This window comes from Corvus moneduloides, chromosome 9, assembly GCF_009650955.1.
Source record: "Corvus moneduloides isolate bCorMon1 chromosome 9, bCorMon1.pri, whole genome shotgun sequence".
Classification (NCBI taxonomy): Eukaryota; Metazoa; Chordata; class Aves; order Passeriformes; family Corvidae; genus Corvus; species Corvus moneduloides.
This window is the reverse complement of record NC_045484.1, coordinates 21,944,539-21,967,269: the sequence shown is the minus strand read 5'-3', so window position 1 is coordinate 21,967,269 and position 22,731 is coordinate 21,944,539. Positions and strand designations below refer to the sequence as shown.

General features: G+C 48.4%; 1 protein-coding gene across 20 annotated transcripts in view; it reads right to left on the bottom strand.

Moving 5' to 3' along the window:
- PTPRF (protein tyrosine phosphatase receptor type F) overlaps nt 1–22,731 on the bottom strand; it is a 378,483-nt gene that overhangs the window by 38,027 nt on the left and 317,725 nt on the right. For 11 of the 20 annotated variants that reach the window (XM_032117430.1, XM_032117429.1, XM_032117435.1 and 8 more), the window contains 8 exons: nt 22,282–22,475; nt 16,119–16,145; nt 13,764–13,881; nt 10,967–11,545; nt 10,242–10,339; nt 4,709–4,962; nt 3,934–4,024; nt 773–985 (listed from right to left, as the gene is read on the bottom strand). In XM_032117430.1, the coding sequence (XP_031973321.1) occupies nt 773–985; nt 3,934–4,024; nt 4,709–4,962; nt 10,242–10,339; nt 10,967–11,545; nt 13,764–13,881; nt 16,119–16,145; nt 22,282–22,475 (1,574 nt within the window). The remainder of the gene's footprint in view (nt 1–772; nt 986–3,933; nt 4,025–4,708; nt 4,963–10,241; nt 10,340–10,966; nt 11,546–13,763; nt 13,882–16,118; nt 16,146–22,281; nt 22,476–22,731) is intronic. The other 9 variants (XM_032117443.1, XM_032117444.1, XM_032117446.1 and 6 more) reach the window with 3 other exon arrangements.

The following is a 22,731-nucleotide window of genomic DNA, read 5'->3' as shown; positions in this document are numbered from 1 at the left end:
AGCCAACCAAAGGATTCGGTGCACCTCCATTATTTCCATTATTTACACACTGGCCGCTGCTACTGCCGCCGCCACCACCACTCCTGCCCTGGGTTTACAGCTGGACATTGATGCCCAGGTCTTGCTGTGCTGCTCCCTGCTTATTGCATCAGCCTTTCCTGTGCCCAGGACCTGTGTGCTGCCGGCTTGTAGCAGGGATATGTGCAGGAGCAAAAATCCCTACACAGCAGGCAAGTGTGCACCTTTGCCCTGCTGATAATCCACTGCGATGGGAGGCAGGTTTGCTTCTCCAGATGTCATCTGAAGTGAGATTCTGGGCAGAGAAGGGCCTGTGAGAGCAGCTTTGCAGGGGAAACATCCTGTTCACTTCAGAGTCTCAGCAGTCGCCGTGCAGGGTAGGATTTCATGGACTGTTTTCTACAGACACTTACTTGAACCAAAGCAAATGAGAACCCATCCCAACCGTGTGCCAAGTTCTGCTCTGAGAACAGCCCAGCCAGCCACAACTGAGCTTGTGCAGGACGTGTGTGTTGACACTGTCCTCCACTCTCATCTGTTATGTGGAACACATGGTGCCATTTCCCTCCAAAAACACCATTTATCAAATCAATTCCCACAGCCGCCTCAGCTTGTTCAGGCCCACGATGCAGCCTCTCTCCTCCCTTCACAGAAAACTCTGTCATCCCAGCTTGCAGCAATTGCTCACCCTGCCTGCACTGAGCCCACCTCAGCTCTGCCAGGACAGGCTGTGTCCCCCACAGAAAGTCCTTACCGTGTCCCCATCCTCCAGTGAGGCCAGCACGAAGCAGCGATAGCTCAGGTCTTGAGACAGAGGCTTGTTGTAGAAACCTTTGTAGTTCTTCTCGTCCCCCAGGGTGAAGGTCTCAGGCAGCACATCCACTTGAGCAGCAATGTAGGGCTTGAGTCTGTCTGCCTGGCGTCGCTGCCGCCTGCTCTGACTCCCTTGGCTTATGGCCTCCAGCAGCTGGGGACAAACAAGGTGCATCACTATTGCTGACAGCATGACACTGCCTTATGCTGTCACCTTACTGGCTGTAGCACTCAGCAGGGGTGAGGGGAAGGGGGGGAGAAGATAACTGGGTTTGATTTGTATGTGGTAGTACTAAGAAACCAGAGGCAAGTATCACCCATTTAGGCATTGCTGGGGCATCTGTCTACCGACCCTCCCTGCAAGAACCTCCACTAGGATCTCAACTTTGGAAACATCCTGAGTCCTGGGAAGCTAACATGGTGCATGTTAGGGCTGAGACAGCCTGATTGTGACTGTCCCCCTGACTTATGTATCCCAATGGGCTGTGAGAGAACCAAGCCATGTTCTGTGGCCTAAATACTGGTCTGGACAGCAACTCGCACTCTCTACGGACACTGGATGTGAATTACAGCTGATGCTGATGTTTAGGGAAAAAGTGACCTTTGCTGTGTCCTTCCCTTCTGTCAGTGCCTCTGTAGCTCACCTGCTGCTGTGTTGCAGGCAGAGCTTTGTGTAAACCACACAGAATGCTAACACACTTCATGGGATGTTCAGAGTAAAAATGGCAAATTTCATAGTCACAAATTCATGAAAAAAGATATCAAAGCACAAAAATCCAATTGCACTGCTAAAAGTGACTCTCAAATGTTTAAAGAGATTTTTTCCAATTAATAAAAATGAATAATAAGTTTGGAAGATAAATTCTAACTCAAAATGAAGAAGGAGGCATGAAATACATTTCATACAGAAATTGTGGCAGTATTGTCAAGGCAGACAGGGAACATCAGAGGGCTAGGGACAGTGATGTACACACAAAGTCACACTGCTGAGCTGGGTCCTCCCTAAGGATTAAAAGCTGGGTAAGAAACCCCTCACTCTTTCCCCTTGACAATCCATCCTTGTCCTCTTATCAATACTCACATAGAAGTAATTTAGAAAAGCTACAGTTTGTCCTTATAGTATCACCGGAAAAAAAGAAGGCTGGAAAAATCTGAGTTTCACAAATGTCATTGTAATCCCAAGGGGAAAAAGCAGAAAGATAGTTCTTGGAGTTGGAGTGTGGAGTTTGCTTCCTACACCCATCTCTTGCATCTGGCTGAGATTACAGCTGAGCTCTTTGAGGCAGAAAACGCAGCTCTGTGTGCATGGACACAAAACCACAGGGCTCCAGTTGTGGTTAAGGTTGCTGGAGGCTTCTGCCACTTACACATGTAATACAGCAAAAGACTGCAAAAAAAACCTGCTAGGCCTGCAAAGTTCAGATCCTAAAAAATTAGAAAATTAATATTGCCTGTGCAAAATTAATTCAGCTGTCTTATGTACGTGCATTGTGCTGCACCCTTGACTGCATAGTCACAGACTATCTTTTCTGTAAGCCCCCTGCTTTGTTCAATACACAGGACAGACAGTGCTTAATCAAAGAGCAGATATTCCATATTTCGTTTTCTTCTTTGCATTATGCAGCCTGAGGCCTTGTTTATTGCTTACTATTCAAATCCAGCTCTGAAGACAAAATTAATAATTTCCTCATGGGCTTTTCTATGGTGCTGATCACTATACTATTACAAGTGCTTCACAAACATTAATGATCTGATCTTCCAAACACCCATATGAGTCAAGATAAAAGCGATTATCCCAATTGTACAGATGGAGAACAGGAACACTGCAACATTAATGTAAAATATGTCCACTAAATTTGAATGTCAAAGTGAAAAGACATCAGCTTGTTTTGTTTTTCAAGAAAACTTAGTATTTTCTTTATAGCACTGACTCTGTATCTAGTTCCTATTGACTTTCTCTGCAGCTGGGGATGCTTAGGCTTTGCAAATGAGAGCTCCAGGATCTCAAATGGAGTACTTTAAAAAATCACAATATACAAGACACTGGCTGCTGATGAAAATTTTGCCTTAAATCATTTGCCTGAGGCTAGATGAGACAGAGACAGAAACTAATTCCTTCGATAGCTTTCAACCACCTAAAGCTGAAAACCAAAGCAACCTTCCTCATCCTGGTCTTCTTTTTCTTGTGACATCTGTGATGCTGAAAACTTCTGCAATGAAAAGATGCAGGAGACCTGTGGGTGATGGTTCTCCATCACACAACTGGGCTTCATTTGCAGAACAGAAGCACCAATAGACATTGTGGAGCTGGGACCTCACGGAAAAGACTGTGCCATCAAGTAAATAAAGCCAAGGGCTGAGTTACAGCTTCTAACAGTTTGTCATTTCTGAGTGCTTGAAGATTGCAACTTTGTTCTCTTAATGGATCTTTCTGTGCTTGATTTCTTGGAGATTTTCCTTTATACTCTGGGGGTGGCAGTGTGTGTGGGAAAGAAAGTCCTCATGGGGGAGTCTCCTGACACCTGCACGCGTTCCATGCTTCGGGTGTCAGAGCACTCCTGCACAGGACAAGCTGCATCTTGGGGTAATGGCTGGTGAACGCTCAAAGCTTTTAAAAAGCAAGTGTGAAGGGAGCTTTGCAGGTTTTGTTAGATACAAGAGTGAACTCTCTATCTACACTGCAGGCTTAGTCCCACCCAGAGAGTGAAAAGCCTCCTGACAAAGTAGCTTAATGAACTGAAACCAATACTTTTCTCTCCTAGCTTGTTTTCAATATTAGCATGGTCATTTCATCTGAAAAAGGCTGCAAGGACTGTATGACCTGGGACAGGATCTGTCCTGGTCAGAGCTCTGAGACACTCAAGTGTGGACTCCTAAAGGGGCACATTCTGGGAAGTGGCTCCTCCCTAGCTTGACCCCAGCCTCCTTCCTACATGGTGTCACCAAGAAAGGCTGAGTGGGCACCCATCCCACAGCCTCCCACCTCTGATGTGCAGCCTGCACCTGTGTCATTGCATCCATCGTGCTGCCAGGAGGCCTGGGCAAAGTGTGCTGGGCTACTTGGGAATCACTTCCATGACAGCAGCTGCTACAGGTTCCTACCTGGTCCAGCTCCATCTCATCAGGTGTCCGCCATCGAGCAGTCAGGGTTCTGGTGCTCTGGTCTGCTGGCACAACCACGATGTAGTACCACCTGGGAAGGAAGGAAGTGTAAGCACGGGACCCTGAGCCACCTCTCTGGCAGGTCACTGAATAATGTGTGCCACATGCCTCAAGGGTGACCCACTCCTTTCCCTGCCTTTTAAGCAGCAAAAGGGCTCAATAAGGAAAAGGCTGGTTTTCCAGCTGCACCAGAGAAGAGAATACTGCCATTAGCACTCATTAGGATAATGAAGATCTACAGACTGTGTTCCAGAGGGTGGTGTAGGAGCTGTGAGAAGGACGTTTATATAATCGGATTGTAGCAAGAACCTTGGGGGAATTGTGCTTCAGCACAAGGATACCACAGTAACAAATAAGACTTCCACGAACTCGCTTTTTTAATCTCCTTGAGGCTTTAGGCATTATTTATTTAAAGGATATTATACAGTGTCAGAGAAAGTCCCTCCTGATCCTCAACCGTATTTTTGCTGGTAGCATCTGGAATACACCCACCAGGGTGAGGGCAAACTGTCAGAGAATTGTCTTAATTTTATTACACATCAATATTTGCTCAGAAAGAGCCAGGAGAGTGATCCCAAGTTATGGGTAAACGCCTGCCTCTGTACCATAGCCTGCTTGGAAATTCACTCCCAAGTTACAGAATCCATGGGTTGGCAGAAGTCTGCCATGCCTTTCTCTCCCCACCCCACCTTCTCCACAAAGGCATGGCACCTACCGAACTGGCACAGTGGTCTGCACTTTGGGAAGAGTGAGAGTGAATTTTCCTTCCTGTATGTATTTGTTTGTGGCGATGGGTTTGCTTTGCAAGACATCAGGAGCAGTGCGGATTGAGACGAGGTGCTGGAGCCCTCCTGCACTGCTCCCACGGTTCATTAGCACAAAAGAATAGTCCGTGTCTGGCTGGAGGTCACTTATGAGTTTCTTCATCGAGTGGCCGTCCACCTCCACACTCTGGCTATTGTACAGAATCTGAAACAGGAAAAGGACATGTTCATGCAGCTGACAGCTGCTGCTGCAAACTCACACTCAAAATAGCAGTGCTAGAGATGACAGTTTGGCTCTGGGCCCTCCCTCAGGTGGTTTGGCTACTGTATGCTTTGTAAACAGCCATAAATCTTTAGCTAAAGAAGAGTAACCCCCAGCAGAGCACTGAGCTGTGCTCTCTGTGCCTCGCAGTGATGGAGCAGAGACGGGTCATCTCAGCCCGGGTGGCCAGGGCCAGCGGTGAGGCTGGTGGTGCCACATGTGCTGCTTTTCAGCACCTACGTGGGGGAGGAATCCAGATGGCTGTGCTTTGCCCTCAAGTGGAGATGAATGGGTCTTTCTTTCTTGTCTCATGAGGCTTACAACATGGAATAGGCTGGTAGTGTAAAATCCCCTCTGCTTTAAATTGGTGTCACTCTCGTGCCTACCAGCTGACGCCTGATTGGATGCTTAATGCAGATCATCCCCCTCCCAGCAAGGTGACTGGGGGGGGTTACACGCCTCACCAATGATCTGACAAATCCAGCACAGGGCTCACAAATTGGTACCCAGAACGGCGGCTCTGCAGGTGTGACACCCTGTAGTCATGACAACAGATGCTGGTGCCATACAGCCATGGGCAGGAGGTCGGAGCTGCTTTTCCCTGCCGTGCCCGCAGCGAGGGGCTGTGGGCAGGGCAGAGCAGCAGGTGGCCAGGGCAGAGCAAAGCCCCCCATGCACAGCTTCCCCCTAGCAACATTTCTCAATGCCCTGCTGGAGATATGCAGGACCCCCACCTCCTCCCAGGCACAGCAGCCACGGGCACTGCTGGATTAGCTGCACCCAACAGCCCATCTGCCCTGGGAACCTCGATCCTGACCCTGCTGGAACAACTCCTTACCCCAAAACCCTGGGTGCTGCCTCTGCCAAGCAAAAACTCACACAGTTCCCAGAGACAGAGACAAATGGGGTGTAGACAGCCAGAGAGGCCATAGGTTGCATCCCAGCTGCGAAAAACCAGCATCTTTCTTTGCACCAGGTGACTGTCCTGCATGGCAGGGGAGTGCTGGATTCCTGACAGTGGTGCAGAGACATAGCATGCCAAAAACTGGCAGTGGCAGAGCTGGACCATGTTAAACCCTGGCAGCTACTCAGTGTTATAGGCAGAGACCACATGGTAAAATGTGCTTGTTCCAACAGTGGCCTTGAGAGGCAGAGAAGACAGCTCTGTGGAAGACAAATTACTTGAAATAATTTTTCACCAGCTGAGCCCACCGTTCAGGCTGATGCAGGCAGCAAGGGAGGAAACAAACTTTTCTTCAAGTCCCCTTTTCAGCAGGTGGCTGAAATCTACAGAAAGCTGCCAGCTTTCTAGGACAAGGACAGCTGATAAACACTCCTCTAATGTTCAGTGTTAAAGCTGGAAGGAGAAGAGAGGCCCTGGAAAGAGATCTGAAGGACAGTGGAGCACAAGGACCTGGCTAGGCCTAGAACTTGCAGCTCAGCTTCTGTATTATCCAAACAGCAATACCAACAGCATGCTTCAATCCTCTTCATGTCAGTTTGCATGGAGGTCAGGATAGGAAAGGAGCCTGAGCTTTTTTGCTGTTGAGAAAAGATTCCTAGCAGGTAACAGAGCAGCAGAGAGAAGCCAGCTATGGAGAAGAGATGAAATCAATCTCATTTGTTGATGTGCCTCAGTTTTCAGGAATGGACTGCAAAAGTAAGCACCAAGTAACTAAAGTAACAGATGTTTGCAGGGACAAAGGCTCTGCTGCTGCTCCACATGTGGGAAAGGCTGTCAAAGGTAGCACAGTAGGACAGCCAGAGAGAATTGTTTTCTGTTGTGACTCCTCTTAATGATATTTTCTCCTGGGCTTTAATCCCTTTCTCCAAAGACATGTACAGCAGCTGAGTGTTAAAATGAGTGAAAAATCAAAATGAAGAAATGCTTCTTGCAGCACTGGAATATCAGATATATAGTTGCTCCGACACAGAAGTAGGCACACCAAAGGACTACTAGATTTCAAATCATCTTAGCAGCTTTGCTGTCTGGACCAGCACCACCCCTTGCAATGTCATTGCAATAGTACAGGTCCAGATATATCAGATGCCTGTAAGTCAGGGCGTGCCCTGAAGGAGTAGCCAGACCTCTCTTTCATGTGCTCCCACACAGATCTGAACAAAACCAAAATTCCAACATAAAGACCTATGCTGAAAGGATGAAAAGCCCACAGAGTTCTGCTGGCTCTTGGATAAGAGTTCTCATTATGAATTCTTCCCTAATAAAGGCATCACCAACTGCTTCTCAGTGTGCTCCAGGGAAGACACCAACCAACTGCCTGCATGAGCTGGGGACAGAGCTATTTTACTAGAGCAAGAGGAGGCAGAAGAGGTGGTCAGGCATTTCAGTTCAGATTTTCCCTGCTTGCTCTGCACTGCAACTGGCCAGGACACAGCCTCTGATTCTGTGCTGACAACGGATGATGATTTTTATTGCCATGCACAGGAATTTGCACCCAAAGACAGTGAAATTGGTATTTGCAATGCTTTCCTGAAGCATTCTCTGCCATCCCTCCTTTTCACAGCTGCTGCAGCAGTTCTGTGTCCCTTTACCTGCCACAACACATTGTCTCCTCAAATGTTATGCACCATTAATTAAGGCCTCTACATAAACCTTACAATAATGTAAGGGCTCAGAAACAGTCATTCACGTGCAGCTGGAAGATGCCCGGAAGCTCAAGCAGGAATGCTATTTAGAGGTTGCATCATGGCCCACTGGTAACTACCAGAGTCAGCAGCAAATCTGGCCCAAGGGCTCTGAACTGCCAGACAGTGCTGACTAGCCCATGGATTGCTATAAAATGTCATCTGTGCTGCTCCTACCCACAGGACAAGATTTGCAAAGCTAGGTGGGTCCAAATGTCACTGCTGAAGGTCTCACTTGATTTCAAGGCAGTACAGAATGTATTGAACTAAAAGATGAAAGGACACATAGTGTGCAACACTGGGAAAGATAACGACTCGATGGAGAAGTAGACAAGGCTGGAGTATTTGCAGGCAGGAGTAATTACTACATTCCATGGGATACACTGTGAGAAAGCACTGCCCAGCATTCTCAGGGGTTATTTCCAAACCTGTATCATTTGAATGCTCAAAAGGTGCTGTTCCTTCTCCCCACTTCTAAAATACCTTGTAATGCTGCCTTTAACCAATATATCCTCTGTCCCACTCTTAAGCTGAAGAATGTGTCTCAGGAAAATGCACTTTCCCCAAGGAGAAGGTTGTATCTATCTTGCACTTTCCATGAAAGCTCCAGAACTGCTTTCTGCAGGTGGAATAAAAAAAAGGAATAGTTCCTCTGCTCCACCACAACTGCTGGGCAACATTTTACAAGGAATTTATCTTCTGGACCAGAAGAAGCTGTGAAAATTCCCCAAAGAGATCTCAAAACTTCATTATTGATTTGGCAGCAATGAAAAATCTTAAGGTCCCAGTTCATTCTCTAATAAAAAAAAAAGCACCAGTCCTGCCTGTGCCTCACTATTCATTGTCGGAACAATATCTACTTTAATTAAATCTGTTAAAGTAGAATATGACACCCTTTGGGACATAGATTTAGCATGAGACTGTTTATCAAGTGTAGATAATACTAATTGTTCCCATGGAGATTTATCTGCTATGCTAGTTACAGTATCAGGCTCTGGCCCCAGCATCCCATGTGCCTGAATTAGAGGAGAGAGGTGAACCTTGTTTATAAAACAAAACACAAAACCCTGAAGGTTAAGGATTTCTTTCAACTGGCACAATCAACGAGTTAGAACTGACCCTCTTAGCTCCTGGCCTTGACTCGTGTGTCTGCAAGTCTGGGAATATTAATAAAAAGAAGGCACTAACAGAGAAATATCCTTGTAACACCCTGGTTTGTGTGACTGCTCTTAAGTTAGCAAGTGGCTAATGCCATCTCCTGTGTCAGCTGAGGGTTAACCCACAGCAGGGGCAGACCCTGAGTCACCCTGTGATAGCATTCCCAGCTGTGCAGCTAGGAGAGCAGACAGACAGGGCATCAGCATTACATCCCTGGCTCCTGGCTACCTCCAACCACTCCACCATCCCTGTGTGGTAGTAATGCTCCAAAGGTCACACTGTCCCTTTCCAGCACTGCACTGTCAGACAGCAATTTGGGCCTTGGGCCCCAAGACAAGGCTAGATGAAGCGCGCTGGTTCTGCAGCAGAGTGCCAAGTAACAGGGCTCTGTGAAGTTCCTTGCAGCCAGATACCTGAACACTGATCCTAATGCGCCCTGCATCTGGGAGAGCTTAGAATACCACAAGGTCTTCACAAAAGCCTTGTCTGCTTCAGCTAAACTGTGTATGTTAACAAGTGTCTGCTATTGATCAAGGTAATTCAGCTTCAGGGATTAAACAAGGAGAGTTAGTAACAAGGAAGGCGAGGTGCTCACACACTTTGATGTGGATGCGGTTCAAGATATCCCCTTATTCCCCTGGCCATGGATCCCCCACAGCTTGTGCAAGCCTTGCATTTGCACTTTAGGCACAGCATGGCAGGGGGCACATGCAAGGAGAAAGAGAAGTCACACTGCTTCCACCCTGGCACCTTTGCAGAGGCAGCAGATTGGTGCTGAGATTGGGAAAATTATCTTCAATGATGTGACGTGTTGGTCTTGTTTCTTAATGGAGAGAAACTGCACTGAGGTCTACACACTGCAGTCTCTTACCCACGTAAGTGACAAGTCCTGGGAGTTGGACAAGAGCAGGAAGGCATTGGGTCATCAGTGTTGTCTGCAGCCTGCTGGATGACACCACATCCAGAAGTGTATTGGTGAAAAGAGAGCAGCAGCCATTCCTGCAGAGTTCCCTCTGTACTGACATATTTTGTGCCGCTCACACCTGTAAGACCTTCAGGAAGTCTGATGATGCTTTTCCCCTTCACTCCCTGAGATTATGCATCTGCCCTGATGCTCTGAAGTAACTCATGAAGGCAATATGGATGTTTGAGACAGGACACGTTGTAGAAGGAGTTATTCTTAGTTTGATTCACTGGCTGGTTTTCAGAGCACTTTGTCCTGCTAATTTCTTGCAATTAAATCATATTTATAACTTTTCACACCCCAGCTCCACGTCAGGCATCAGGACAAACTTGTGTGACCACCATCACGGAGCTACAGTGGTCAGCCTGACCAATAGGACCCAACTGATGCTGCTATCCACTGTCCTGCTCACTGCTACAGGTGGAGCTTCCTGTCATCCAAGTCCCACTCTTACCTTGAAAGGCACTGCAGATTTATAGGAGTCAGGCACTTCCCAGCTCAGCAACACAGACGTTTTCATGACGGCATTGACACGGAAGTTCTTAGCAAACACTGAAATGAAAAACAAGATATTTGAGCACTGTAAAGCCAAGTCAGGAGGGAGCCAGGCGGCAGCTCGACTCCAAGTCTCTTTGTCTAACTCAGCAGCAGAGGTCAGAGTTCAGCTACAGCAGAGAAGTAAGAAATGAGGAGAAGAGAGCAGCAGCCTTTTACCAAGTCTATAGTCTCCAGAGGAGTTCTGCTTTTTGACTATACTTTTCAGCATCACAGAAAGGAAGTTGTAGGCTGAACTGCAGCCTTTCTCTATCCCCACTCCACTCACACTCCCTTGGCCCTTCGTCATGATCAAACAGCAGTGTTACTCAGGTACTGGATCTGCAGATGATCCGACTGAGACAGCTGCTCCAGTTCAAGTAAGAGACCTTCATGTACAGATAAAACATCCAAGTGTGCCTGTGGATGCAATTAAGGTACCACCAACATCCCTCTCCCCCCAGATGGCAAGTTTAGAAAATCTTTGCTGAGCCTCCCCTCACTGAACTAGTTTTAGACTAGGGAGCCACACAGTACCTGATCACAACAGTCAGAGCAGAGGGGAGCAAAGCTTCGTGAACCAAAGCAAAGCTCCCTGTCCTGGAGGCAGAGCTTCCTGTTAGGGCTTGTTAGAGGGGCACTTACCTTGCTCTACAGGCATGGTCCGGGACTGGATGCTGGGGCTGAGTGGCCCAGCCCCTTTACTGGTGCGGGCCCTCACTTTGATGTTGTAAGTGGTATCAGGTTTCAAATTTGTCAAAGTGATACTCGTGTCCTTGGTCATGTTAACCAGGTCCTGCTGGCTATTTATGTCCCTGTATACCACTGTGTAGTTGACGATCTTGCCGTTCCTTTCTGCCAAGACTGGGGGGTCCCAAGCAACTTCTGTGGTGGAAGTGGTGAGACCCACCACACGCAGGTTTTGTGGGAAGCCGCTTGGCACATCTTCGGCCGTCGTGATCTCCTTCTCAAACTCCTCTCCTGGGCCAGCTCTGTTCTTAGCAGACAATTTGAAGAGGTACGTGGCCCCCTTGTGCAGGTTGGTCACCGTGTAGTGATGGTCTCTCTTCCCGAAGTCTATCGTGTTCATTTTTTCCTCATCCAGACGTCTGTACTGCAGCCGGTAACCCAGCAGCTCCCCTACCATCTCCTTGGGTGGGTGCCACTGGATGAGGGCTGTGTTCATGGCTGTCGTGCTAATCATCATGGTGGGCTTCCCCGGGACTGAAACATAAACACACAATGACCATCTATAGCCTGGGACGAGGGGAAGGAAGGACCGCTTCCGTGCTGCTCAGTCCGTATTGAGGAAAGTGGGAAAGTTCAGACAACAGGGTGAAGAGGATGACAGACAATTCACAGGGATAGTGGCAGACTGACCCTAATCCGGTGGTGAGGGAAGCTGGAGCCAGCCAGCTCTTGGTTGCCATTTTCCCATGTGCTGCCATTTAAACCGGAAATAAATTCAGCCATAACCTGCCCCAAAATTCATCCCCTTTTACAGGAAACGTTTAAGGTACCTCAAAGCATCATATGTATCTCAGAGAAGATCTGAATCCCGTCCTCCCAATCAGTGGTCTTCAGACACTCCAGCCAGTGCACAGCACCAGGCCATGCTGGCCCTGATGCACTGTACCACAACAGACACCCTGGAGCCCAATTCCAGCACCCTGGTCTGTCTGGAGGCAGACAAGTTTCATCCTGAAACCTTGCAGTTTTACCATCTGCAGAGACAGCGAGCAGAGCTGGGTGGGCTGTTTGCCATCAGAATACATTTTGGTTTAGTTGAGGAGCAGATTCGTGATGTCAGTGTCGATGTGAGAGGTGAACGCAAGCATTCCACAGGTTTGCTTATGCTGCACAAGTCAAGGGGTGCTGCCATCACTGGTTAGGAACTGATGGCTTTAAATTGATGGTTTAATACCTTGATCTCCTTCAGTTAAAAAAAGGATGCGTCTTCACATCAGCTCAGACTTGTAAACAAATCAACTGATAGGGAAGATACTCAGAATCAAAGGCATGGGGCCATGGATACGAAAACAAAAATGGGATTGCAGCCAAACCTAGTTAAATATCCTTGCAGTTTTGAAATGTATGAGCCCACAGTCGAGCACAAGAGAAAACCATTATTTGCCAGAATTACACCCCCTTTTTGCCATCAGAGGGCGACACCAATGCTCTCCTTTGAGGTCAGACCTGCAGCCGAGCCGGTATGAAGGCAGGTCTGAGGGCTGTTTTGTAGGTATTTAATATACAATTACATTCCCATTGCCAGTGCCATCCTCCTTGCACTCACAATACAATGTCTAACAGAAGCTAGTATTAAGGGACACAGTATTTTCAAAGATGATTCCAAATATTAACCTCAAAATGTGCATCATAACATGGGAGGACCTACTGTGGTTTACAGTACAACACTGGGATGTTTAGGAAGCTCTTCCTGTTTATAGGACAGCTGTAGCAATTTGATGAACAGAAAATACATCATGGCAAGGCACTAGGGAGACAGCATTTGAGATCGTGACAGTGGAAACTACCTCTGGAGCTCCCCATATGCAGTGCGGAAGAGATGGCAAGCTGCTCCTTGTTTAAAAGCACCAGGAACAAACGCTCTCAGTTTGCACAAGCTGCATTCCCATAATAACAAGTGGTAAATACTGCTCCTGTGGTTGGTGTGAGAAAGCAGCAGGATTACTGGTTATAGGACAGCCTAGTGAGAGGAAAATGTGAGTGGACAAGAGACAGTGTCAACTAGTTGGTGCCACAGCCAAAGGCAAGCTTGACCACACCTGGAGGGAAGCGCCAGATGACTCCTGGGTGCCCCTGCTCCAGGCACAGGTACCATCTACTGAGACAGCAGAACCAAACCAGCTGGGATCACCAGGACCTAGAAGTTGTGTCCGCAGCACTTCTACAGCAGATTTGTTGCATTCCAGGTTTTACCATGGCTCTAGGAGCAGCCAGGCTCCGCTTTGTAAGCCTGGGGAAACAGCAGTATCACTGGCAGGGGGGAGCTGAGAAGCACCTCTTAGGAGCCCTCTGTGCCAGGGGCCATTCCAGGCAGCACTGCAGTCACCACAGGAAGCAAGAAATGGCACTTGCCTACAGGAACAAGGTGAGGACAGGCCAGGATTCCAAAGCTGAGGGAGGGCCTGGACTTTCAGGCTTCCTCTTCACAGGTCTCTGGACTGCAGATGAGCTCAGACCCATGAATTTCACTGCTCTCTCACCAGCCCTGGTAGTGGCTCTCCATCTGTTTGCTGCACTTTGCTCATGTGATCCAGTGGCAAAGCCTGTTAAGTACGGGCTGGAGATCACAAGAGTTTGTACCTCTGCAGCGTCTCCAACCCTCTTGCTTCCTCTTGGCCATGCTCCCCACGCACCTCTTGGGAGGTTTTACCACCACCCCTATGAGGCTGTGACACCTGCTCCCCACACTCACCTGCCCCTGTGGTGGTGATGACTTTGGGCTTGCTGCGGGCACCATCTCCTTTGGTGGTGTAGGCAGCAACTGTGACAGAGTAGGTGGTTTCTGGCAGCAGGCCTCCAATGACTGTCTCCTGGGAGCACATTCACGAGGCAGAGAAGAGGCAAACAAGAAGAGCAAATACTTGTTACTGGAGTGAGCAAAAGGAAGGCACCAGGGTCAGTGTCTCCAACAGCAACACACTGACAACACTCCCTGGTCCACACTCATGCATCGTGCTCAAACACACGTGTTGCACAGAGCCAGCAAACAACAACTGCTGCCACTCCAACACTCACCTGCCTGATTTCAACCCCTGCCTTTAACATTTGGCCTTTTCAGGGACCCACCAGCACGTCAGCAGCTGTGCTCTCCCATGGCTTCTGCCAAGAGGGAGATCTGATCCAGATACGGTCCTGTGTGAAAGCTATGTAAGAGGACTATGGAGCTGTGAACCAGAGCAAAAGCCAGTTCACCTGGCTATGAGAACCTCTTGGGGGCTAATTCCAGGGTTTTTAAAGTTGTCTCTTGCAGCAGGGCCATGGGGAACACAGGGAGGCAGTGCAGGGGTGGGGGCCCCGGGCAGGGAGCACCTGCAGCTCTAAGCATCATGTTCACCCTCCCTGCCAGGCACTGGGTTGCAGGGATGGGATGGGTCAATGCAAGGCACTGGCAAAACCTGGAGGGAAAACCTGCATCGTGGGAGGTCTGTGAGGGGGCGGACTCACGGGGTGCATCCTTGCATGCCCTGGCCTTCTCTGGGCAGGAGGAGGGCATGGCTCCGCACTTCAATTTGAGATCAAAGAGGAGAGCACTGCTCCTCCCTCCTGGCCTCCAGCAGCAATGTGACTGGTGCCAAGCCTGGCTGGCCAGGCCTGCAAATGAGTGAGCACAGCAAGCTCAGCAGCTCCCAGCAGCTCGGGCAGGTACCCCTGAGCAGTGTTCATCTGTGGGTGTTGTGGGAGTGTCTGGGCCACTAGCACTGATAACCCAGATAATAATGGATCAGAGAGCAAGAGATGACCAGGCTGGAGAAGGGGCTGGGGAAACTTTTGGAAAGGAGGCAGAGGCTTTGTGTTGGTTATTTACCCCTTCAGACAAGGAGAAGAGCAGAGATGGAGAGGGTTAAGTTTGAGCTGCTGAGAACAGGCAGCATGGGCACTGTCAGAAGCTGCTGCAGGGGCCTGATCTCTGCCTGGGGGATCCTTGCCAGCTTCAGGGGTACGAGGGGTGCCTGTGGTTGCTCTCAGAGCACAGCCACTCTCCCATCACTCACTCACACAAACACCCACACTATTAAACCTGCTGATTTCCAGTCAGTGCTGCTGGTTCAGGTTACCTGCCCAGGCTTACTCAAAATCACCACGTTACCATTGCAGAACCAGCCAGCCCAGAGAAGTATCAACAAGCACCAACAAGAACCCCGCCAAAATCACCGTGTGAACCAGAGTCCGATCCCAACTCCGCCCCTGCAGCAGATCATGTGTGCGGGTGAGTGGACGCACGGTCTGATCGGTGCCAATGGACCCGCGGGGAAGCACTCTCACAAAACCTGCAGACTCTGAACATCCCAAGAGAATTCACTCCTCCCAAACCCATGCAAAGAGAATTTCTCACGCGAAACCATGCCACCAGGAGCAAAGCAAGCAAGCTGGGAGGAGGGGAGAGAGATGAGGGATGGATGAAAGAAGGTCTGATTGCATAATGCAAACACAGTGCTGTCATGACATAGCCACTCCGAGCAAGAATCCTCCATATAAAGCAGGAGGAGAAATGTATCATGCTGGGGAAACTCACAGTAGGGCACGTAATTGAATTGCTGACTCTAAAAAGGTCATTTTCTAGTTTGTTCCTCCAAATTTATATCTCAAAATTATGTGGGGAAAAATTGAATTTAACTGTTTAAATGTGATTGTTTTCTTATTACTATCTGTGTTTCAACCAAAGGTCATGGTTGAGGGTGTAGGTTATTTCTCATGACTACGATCAATGTGGTTTAAAGATTATATATCTAATTTTACCACATAACTTGGTGGGCCAACTACTGCAGGATCAGCCTCCTGAGTCGATCACTTGAACCTGCTTAAAACTGCACTGCAACAAGCTGGAAATACAGATTATAGGAAATGTCAATTGCTTTTCTGCGTTTAGGAGCAATCTAAATGCCAATTTTCTCTGGATTTGCTGCTTGTGGAAGGTTTCACAATGTAACTCTCCAGCCTCATTAAGGGAGTGAAAGGAATGTTTTGACAGTACTGTGTCTACAAAAATCACAAATCGATTTACCAAACCCCTCTCTTCCAACCTGGAATACACACAAGTGGTACTTACATGGTCGACGGAGTCCTCAGCTCTCCACTGATGGGGAAGAAAGGAAGGAGGAGAGAAAAATGGAGACACAGAATTTTAAGGGGCAACATGTAGGAAAGGGATGACAACGACAACAACAGCAGGGGTTAGCAGAACTGGGCTGGGGGAATTACAACACTTATACACAGAGGGTCACTTGGCACAAGCTGTGCCAAGGGAAGAAATGGCATAGAGCAATTTTTGACATGCTGCTAGCCTGCGCAATGAGTCTGAGATCACTCACACAAACAGACAAAGAGCCTCCTTCTCACTTGGGTGGAGATGTCACCCCTCACTTTTTGTACTTTGCAGTACTTTCCCCTTCTGGCTTTGTTTGCATTTTCCTGCCTCTTCCATGAGCAGAAGCAAGAAAGGATAGGTCGTACCAACTAGGCTCCAGTTTCTGTTCTAGCGATGTTCTAGCCACCACCTCTTGTTGAGAACCAAAGACTTCAACACAGAGGCACTCTCTGCAGGGAAGCACCAATGCAACATTTCTAGAGCTTCTCTTTCTTGTATCATTTGCAAGAAAATGCTCTGGAGACTTCAGAAAACCGAAAAGTGCCATCTGTCATCAACAGTGCAAGAGAACCTGAGATCTTACACAGAGCTTCACACTAAGCTGCTCCTCTCCAACAGTGGTGTGTGGCTTGGAGACAGGTTCAAACTCCTGCATGTACTGAGGAAACAGCTGCTCACTCCCAATGACACAACACCAAATGGCAAACACAAATTTGGCAAGAGCAGCCCTGCAGGGAAAGCTTCTACACAAACTATTTCCCACCAAAAGCTCACATGGATTCCTGGCCATGGCAGTAGAATACGGGCTCTGAACTCTTCCGGCTGGATTTGGGGTTGTAAGGCATCAAAGCTGCATTGGGGTGGTGAGACAGTAGAGCTCGGCTGCTGCCATGCATGCACAAAGCACTGTTCTTTGTGGTTGGGGCACCAAAGGAAGGCTTGCAGAGATCACAGCGAACTCTCTCAGCCAAGGTGATGTGTTACAGCTCACGTTACTAAATGTGCCTGGAGGAAGCACCAGTCCATGGGTTCAAGCACAGAGATGAAAGTGAAGATAGGTATTATTGCCCCTGACTCACAGTGTGAGCCCTGGCAAACCTTGCTTCTAAGCCTGACCTGCCAGCTGTGAAACTGCTCAGATACCAACTTCCTCAGGACCCTGGGAAGCTCAGCCTACACTGCTGGAGTGTTTGGGAACCTGCAAGTGCTACAGAAGTACTAAACAGCATCAAAGACACAAGTTGCCTTTTGAACTCAGGCTATTTGAGGTGCCTTTTGCAGGCTGCAGCCTATCACATTGCCATAGTACTCACCTCAGCAGTGAAATACATGGCATGCTTTCAAAATATTTGCTATTTTATTCTCTAAATTCAGAAAGAAGAAGTTATTAGAGAAATGTTCCTCTAAGACTTTATTACAGTTCACTTACTAGATGCCATGAGACTGCAGTACAATTATCCCCTAAACCATCTTAACAGTAAATTTCAGCAAAGAGGTCAAGTTGCCCCTAAATACTTCCTATAAAGCCAAGACCCCCCCTAAGTATTATGTCACTAAAGGCTGTCTTTCCACACATATCTTGGTGCCATTTCCACTGTTGCACACTTAGCTGAAGCCAAGTCATTGCTGTTTATGTCCCACCCATGCCAGCCAGCCCACACCATGGTCAACAGCCACACACTCCACCCTGCTGATCTAAAACCTGGCAGAAGTCCTGCCGTAAGTCCTGCCACAGGAGGGGTACAAGGCCAGGTAGCTCTTCCTCCAGGAAGTACACTTCTCCTACAAAAGCATGTCCCTGGTGGGTGGAAGCCACGTGGTTGGGAACACCCCAGCCTGCCTCCATATAGCAACAGGAGCAGAATGTGACACCTCACTGCAAGCAACAGCAGAGCAGAGCTGGGCTCAGGAGGCCTCTCATACCACAGCAGTAAGTTTATCATGCACTAGGATTTTAAACCAAGTGTTTAATGTTCAAACTCTGTTTGCTCTAATGTTTCAGTGCATTAGATCAGAGTGCAAAGAAATGCCTTGAGATCTGTGCTGGAGTAACAACTGTGAAAAGCCAGGCCTGCATAAATACCTTGGTAGAAATTCAGTTTCATTACAAAAATTTAATCTACAGATCAAAACGTTTCCTTCCTCAAACTAGCTCAATTGCTTCTTAACTGCTTAAGACTGGTCAGTAAGACAAATTGATCTGAAAAACCCAGGAGCAGTCATAAAAAGAACTGAGAGAGGGCTGTGTGCATGAAGCAGGATGGCTCTGGGAAGTGCTAAAGCTAACAGTGTGTATTTATGGCAGCTGCAATGCTTTAATGTTTCATTTTACACTTCAACACAGCATAGTCATGTCTCACCAGGGAACGGCTGTTTTCCCTGACCAAGGCTCTTGCAAAAGACAGATTCAATCCCTCCACAGTCCCAGCCATGGAAAGCCAGTATTGGTTTTCCTGCAGATCCTTCTCCTCTCTGCTTCAGTGACTGTGGCGCAACAGTGGAACTCCAGACATAATCTCAGGTACTCAAATCAATGAGATGCAGACGGGTCTGAGAGTATCAGAACTTCACCTTGGTCCTTTACCTGAAGTGCCTCTTGCATGATGCCTCACAGTTTTGTTCGACTTAGGAAGCAGAGAACATCCCACCTCCACACTAGACTCCCCTAGATAAGTGCATGTGTATGACATGTTCCAAGTACATTCAGATAAAGATCCTTGACTGTCACCAAACAACAGAGGGAGGCTGTAAATTCCTCTGCGTTGTGCCTGGGATAGGCACTGCTCAAGGAGAACGGAAGTCTCTGCTTTCTCCTTTGATCTCAATCCAATAGCTTGAAGTGATTGCCATTTCTTCTTCCTGCTCTTCTGGAGCAAGCTGGTGGGATGTGCACTCAGTCTGCACACTCGTTGGAGAAGTGCTGCCTGCAGAGACCATGCCATCCTCCTGTGAGTGTGCAGCCCCTCTTGTGGGCAGCACATACCTTTCCTGTGCCATGACTGTTTGCACAGCAGGAGAAGAAGGTGGCAGGAGTCTCTTCTCCACAAAGCCTGACCTCCATGTAGCCAGCTGTCACCAGCCGGCCCTGAAAAGTTGTTTGGGCAGGCTGGACCTGTAGGGATGGAGGGGTTCAAGCCCACTGCCCCTTCTAACATGCAGCAGCTGCCCAGGGACTGGAGACCAAGGAAATGAGGTGGGCCCCTGCCCGCCTCTGTCAAGCCTAATGCTTGTGTCCCATGGCCCTGCTAAACCCTGCTCCCTTGAGCTGGCGAGGACTTGTAGTAGTGGTGGAGTGCAGCTCCTGCACTGGGCTCATTTCAAAAGCCCTCTCTCGGTGCTTGGATGTGCTTTATGCAAGACCCAGGGCACAGAGAGGAATCTTCTGCCATTGCCCGCCATGGGACCCGGCTGAGCCGTGACGGGCATGGCCTGGGCAAGAGGTGCTGTGGGTACCCGATCCAGCTCTGCAGCTGTACACACCCTGGGAGCTCCTCCACACGGCAGAGTCACATTTGCTTGTCCATCGGGCTGTCAGCAGGAGGTGAGAGCTGAGACTGGAAGGCAAACAGAATCCTGATGGAGGTAATCAGTCACAGGCACAGCCACAGAAGGGAGGGAGAGGCCTCAGCTCCATCACAGGACCTTCTTAACAACTGATTACTCTGCCCAGGCAGGAGGCTGTAATATAAAACGTGATCTCTCCCGCACCAGGGCCCCCACGTCTCTTTCCGCTCAAACGGTTTTGAAAGCTCAGAATCCATATTATCTGCATAGCTAACATCTCTATTCCCTCGCCCTTCTCCTTTCATCTTCGTTTACTCTCTCTCCATTTCTCACCTTCAATAAGGAAAAACCATGAGTCAGCTTTAGTATCAATGTCTTCACACTGTCTGCAGGAAGCAGATTACGTGTTACATACCTACCCAAACCAGCAGACAGCCTGGCTAGGCAGGAGGAGGGGCTCTGCCTACCTGTCCAGAGATTTTCTTCTCTGACCCCAAGATTTTCAATCAGTTTAATTCTCTCCCTGTGCACTGGTATAAATGTTTATGAGTGTTTGTGAGTACTGAACTGTGTCCATCTTCATCCTATGACCTTCAGGGGCATGTTTTCCAGTGCATCTTTTTGTTTTCTTTCATGGAAAATAACTCTTCCAGGACTACTTGTTAAAGTCTCATCTGGCTGTTAGCAAGGACATGCACTGCTGTACTGAAAGATGGCAGCTCTTACAGGGCTCTTCAGCATCTGGTGCAGATGTGTTTCATCACAAGCACAGGTCATGCCTGGCTTCTCACTCTTTCAGGAAACAGAGATCTCTTCTGCCAAGTCAATGAAACCTCTTCCTTGCAGGGTTGTCATTAGTTTATCCCAAGAGTGACATGACTCTTTCAGAGTAGTCGTTTCTTTGCGACTATCATTTTCACTTCCACCCAAAAATTACAGTGGATGAGTTCGGCACCATACACAGCAGGAAAAAATATCACAGAAATCAAGAACCTTCCCACAGAAATTCACCAAATATGGAAGACTGGTAAGTGGCCTGACAGGCCAGGAAACTTCCTGGAACCTGCCTCCTTCATGCACACATTCAAACTAATGCAAAATCCAGCACTCCTTCAAAAGTTTCTGGCTCTAGCACCCTCATTCTGCACATTAGCATGGGATTTCTCTCTCTGAAATGTATGAGTAAGGAGTGAAAGCAGAACTGGCTGGGCAAGCATAAAATATTTGAAAACACCAAGAAGAAAAACACTGCCAACTTCGCCTACCTACACTTGGGACCAACCCATTAACTCCAAACTCCAGCTGAACAACACAGAAGATGATATTCTTCTGGCATAAGTAAAGGGCAGTAAGCAGCTTGTCTAACTATTAAAACAAAGCAACATCTGAAACATAAACAGAGACGTGCCCCAGACAATACTACAAGGACCCTCAAAGTATTTTCTCTCTTCAAAGTTCTCCCCATCCACATTATTACTGAGTTTTATCCTTCGGAATATGAATGGGGAGTAAAGCTGCCACTATGCACTGCACTCCCCACTGACAAATGCATAAATGATTCACAGCTGCATTCAGGAGACAGATCAATTAATCGTTGCAGCTCTCCAGTATTTATACTGGGCATCATTCAAGCAAGCCAGCTCTGAATCGATTCCTTGTTGCTTCCAACAGCAGCAGATCCTGTTCTTCATTTATACGATTATCTTTGTTGAGAGCAGTATGGGTCATCCAGGATGAAGGACCCCTGTTCCAAAGAAGAGTTGTATTTCATTGTACATGGGGCACCAAAAACTTCCCTGGACCTTGGAAAAGAGGCAACTACGCATTCCTGGGCTGCGCAGAGTGCACAGCCATGCCTGGAGCAGTGTGTGGGAAGAGGGCTGCAGCTCACAGCCAGAGAGGTATCCAGGAGATTGCCAAAGTATGAACAGATTGTTGTGTGGGGAATGCAGAGGACAAAGTCATTTACACGGAATGTGGGCCTCCACCTCATTTTTTTTCTTCCTCCTCAGCCTTTCCCAGACTAAGTCGGCTTCACCTACAGTTTTCTTTCAAGAAGCAATGCAACACCAAGTCCCTGCCCTGCAAAAGCAGGAGCAGGAGGGAGTGGAGCCTTTGCTGAGCCAGGAGTGCCATCCTGCCTGGCATGCTGTGCCCACTCAGGGGTGCAGAGCCACTCCCGTACCCCACAAGCAGGCAGCACCCAGGTGGATGCTATCAAGACAGACACTTTGCCCTGAACATAATCAGCATCACAAAAGAAACAGATTCAAGGCTTATTTCAAACTTTCTGACCGTTTATAAACAGACTGGCAAAGCACAGTTTGCTCCAGCTGGAGTCTGCGCAGGATGTGGCAGGCAGAGGTGCATATCAGAGAAGGGGTAAGAGAGGAACATCATCCAATACATCATCTTTTCTACAGCAATCCTTTCCTGATTAAACTTTTTACCCATGTTTAAGCCACAGTTTAGGGATGAACTGTTTGCCTTGCTCAGGCAGGCTGAGTCCCATGCTCTGGAGCTGCAAGAGGTGGCCAAGAAATACTTGGACCCAGCCAGCCCACCCCTCTGCGGAGAGGGAAGGTGCCATGCCCACCAGCTGGTGGTCCCCACACTGTACCTGTGCTTCTGACAGCATGACGTCCTTGATCACTGGCTGCCCTCGGGGCTCGTTGTTTTCCAGCTTCACATAGGTAACCAGATACCCGCGGATCTGCCCATGCTGTTTGTTGGAGATGGGCAGCTTCCAGCTCACCCGGATGGCAGTCGAATTCACAGACTCCACCTCCACCTTTCGTGGTGGGGCACTGGGCACTGCAACACACACGGGACAGCAGTTAGCAGGTACCACACAATCACTGTCACTACCTCTCACCCTTTGCTACCTTCCCCCCACCTCACTGCCAGGATGGCCCCACTGGTACAAGTTTCCTCTACCTTCCCAGCACACCACACTGCAATCTTTCAGCATGACCACATCCCTAAACCCTTCCCTTTTGCTATTCTCAGCAGGAAAGAGCTAATTGCAATATGCAGGAGCACCCCTAATAAAAGTCCTTGTGCCGAATCA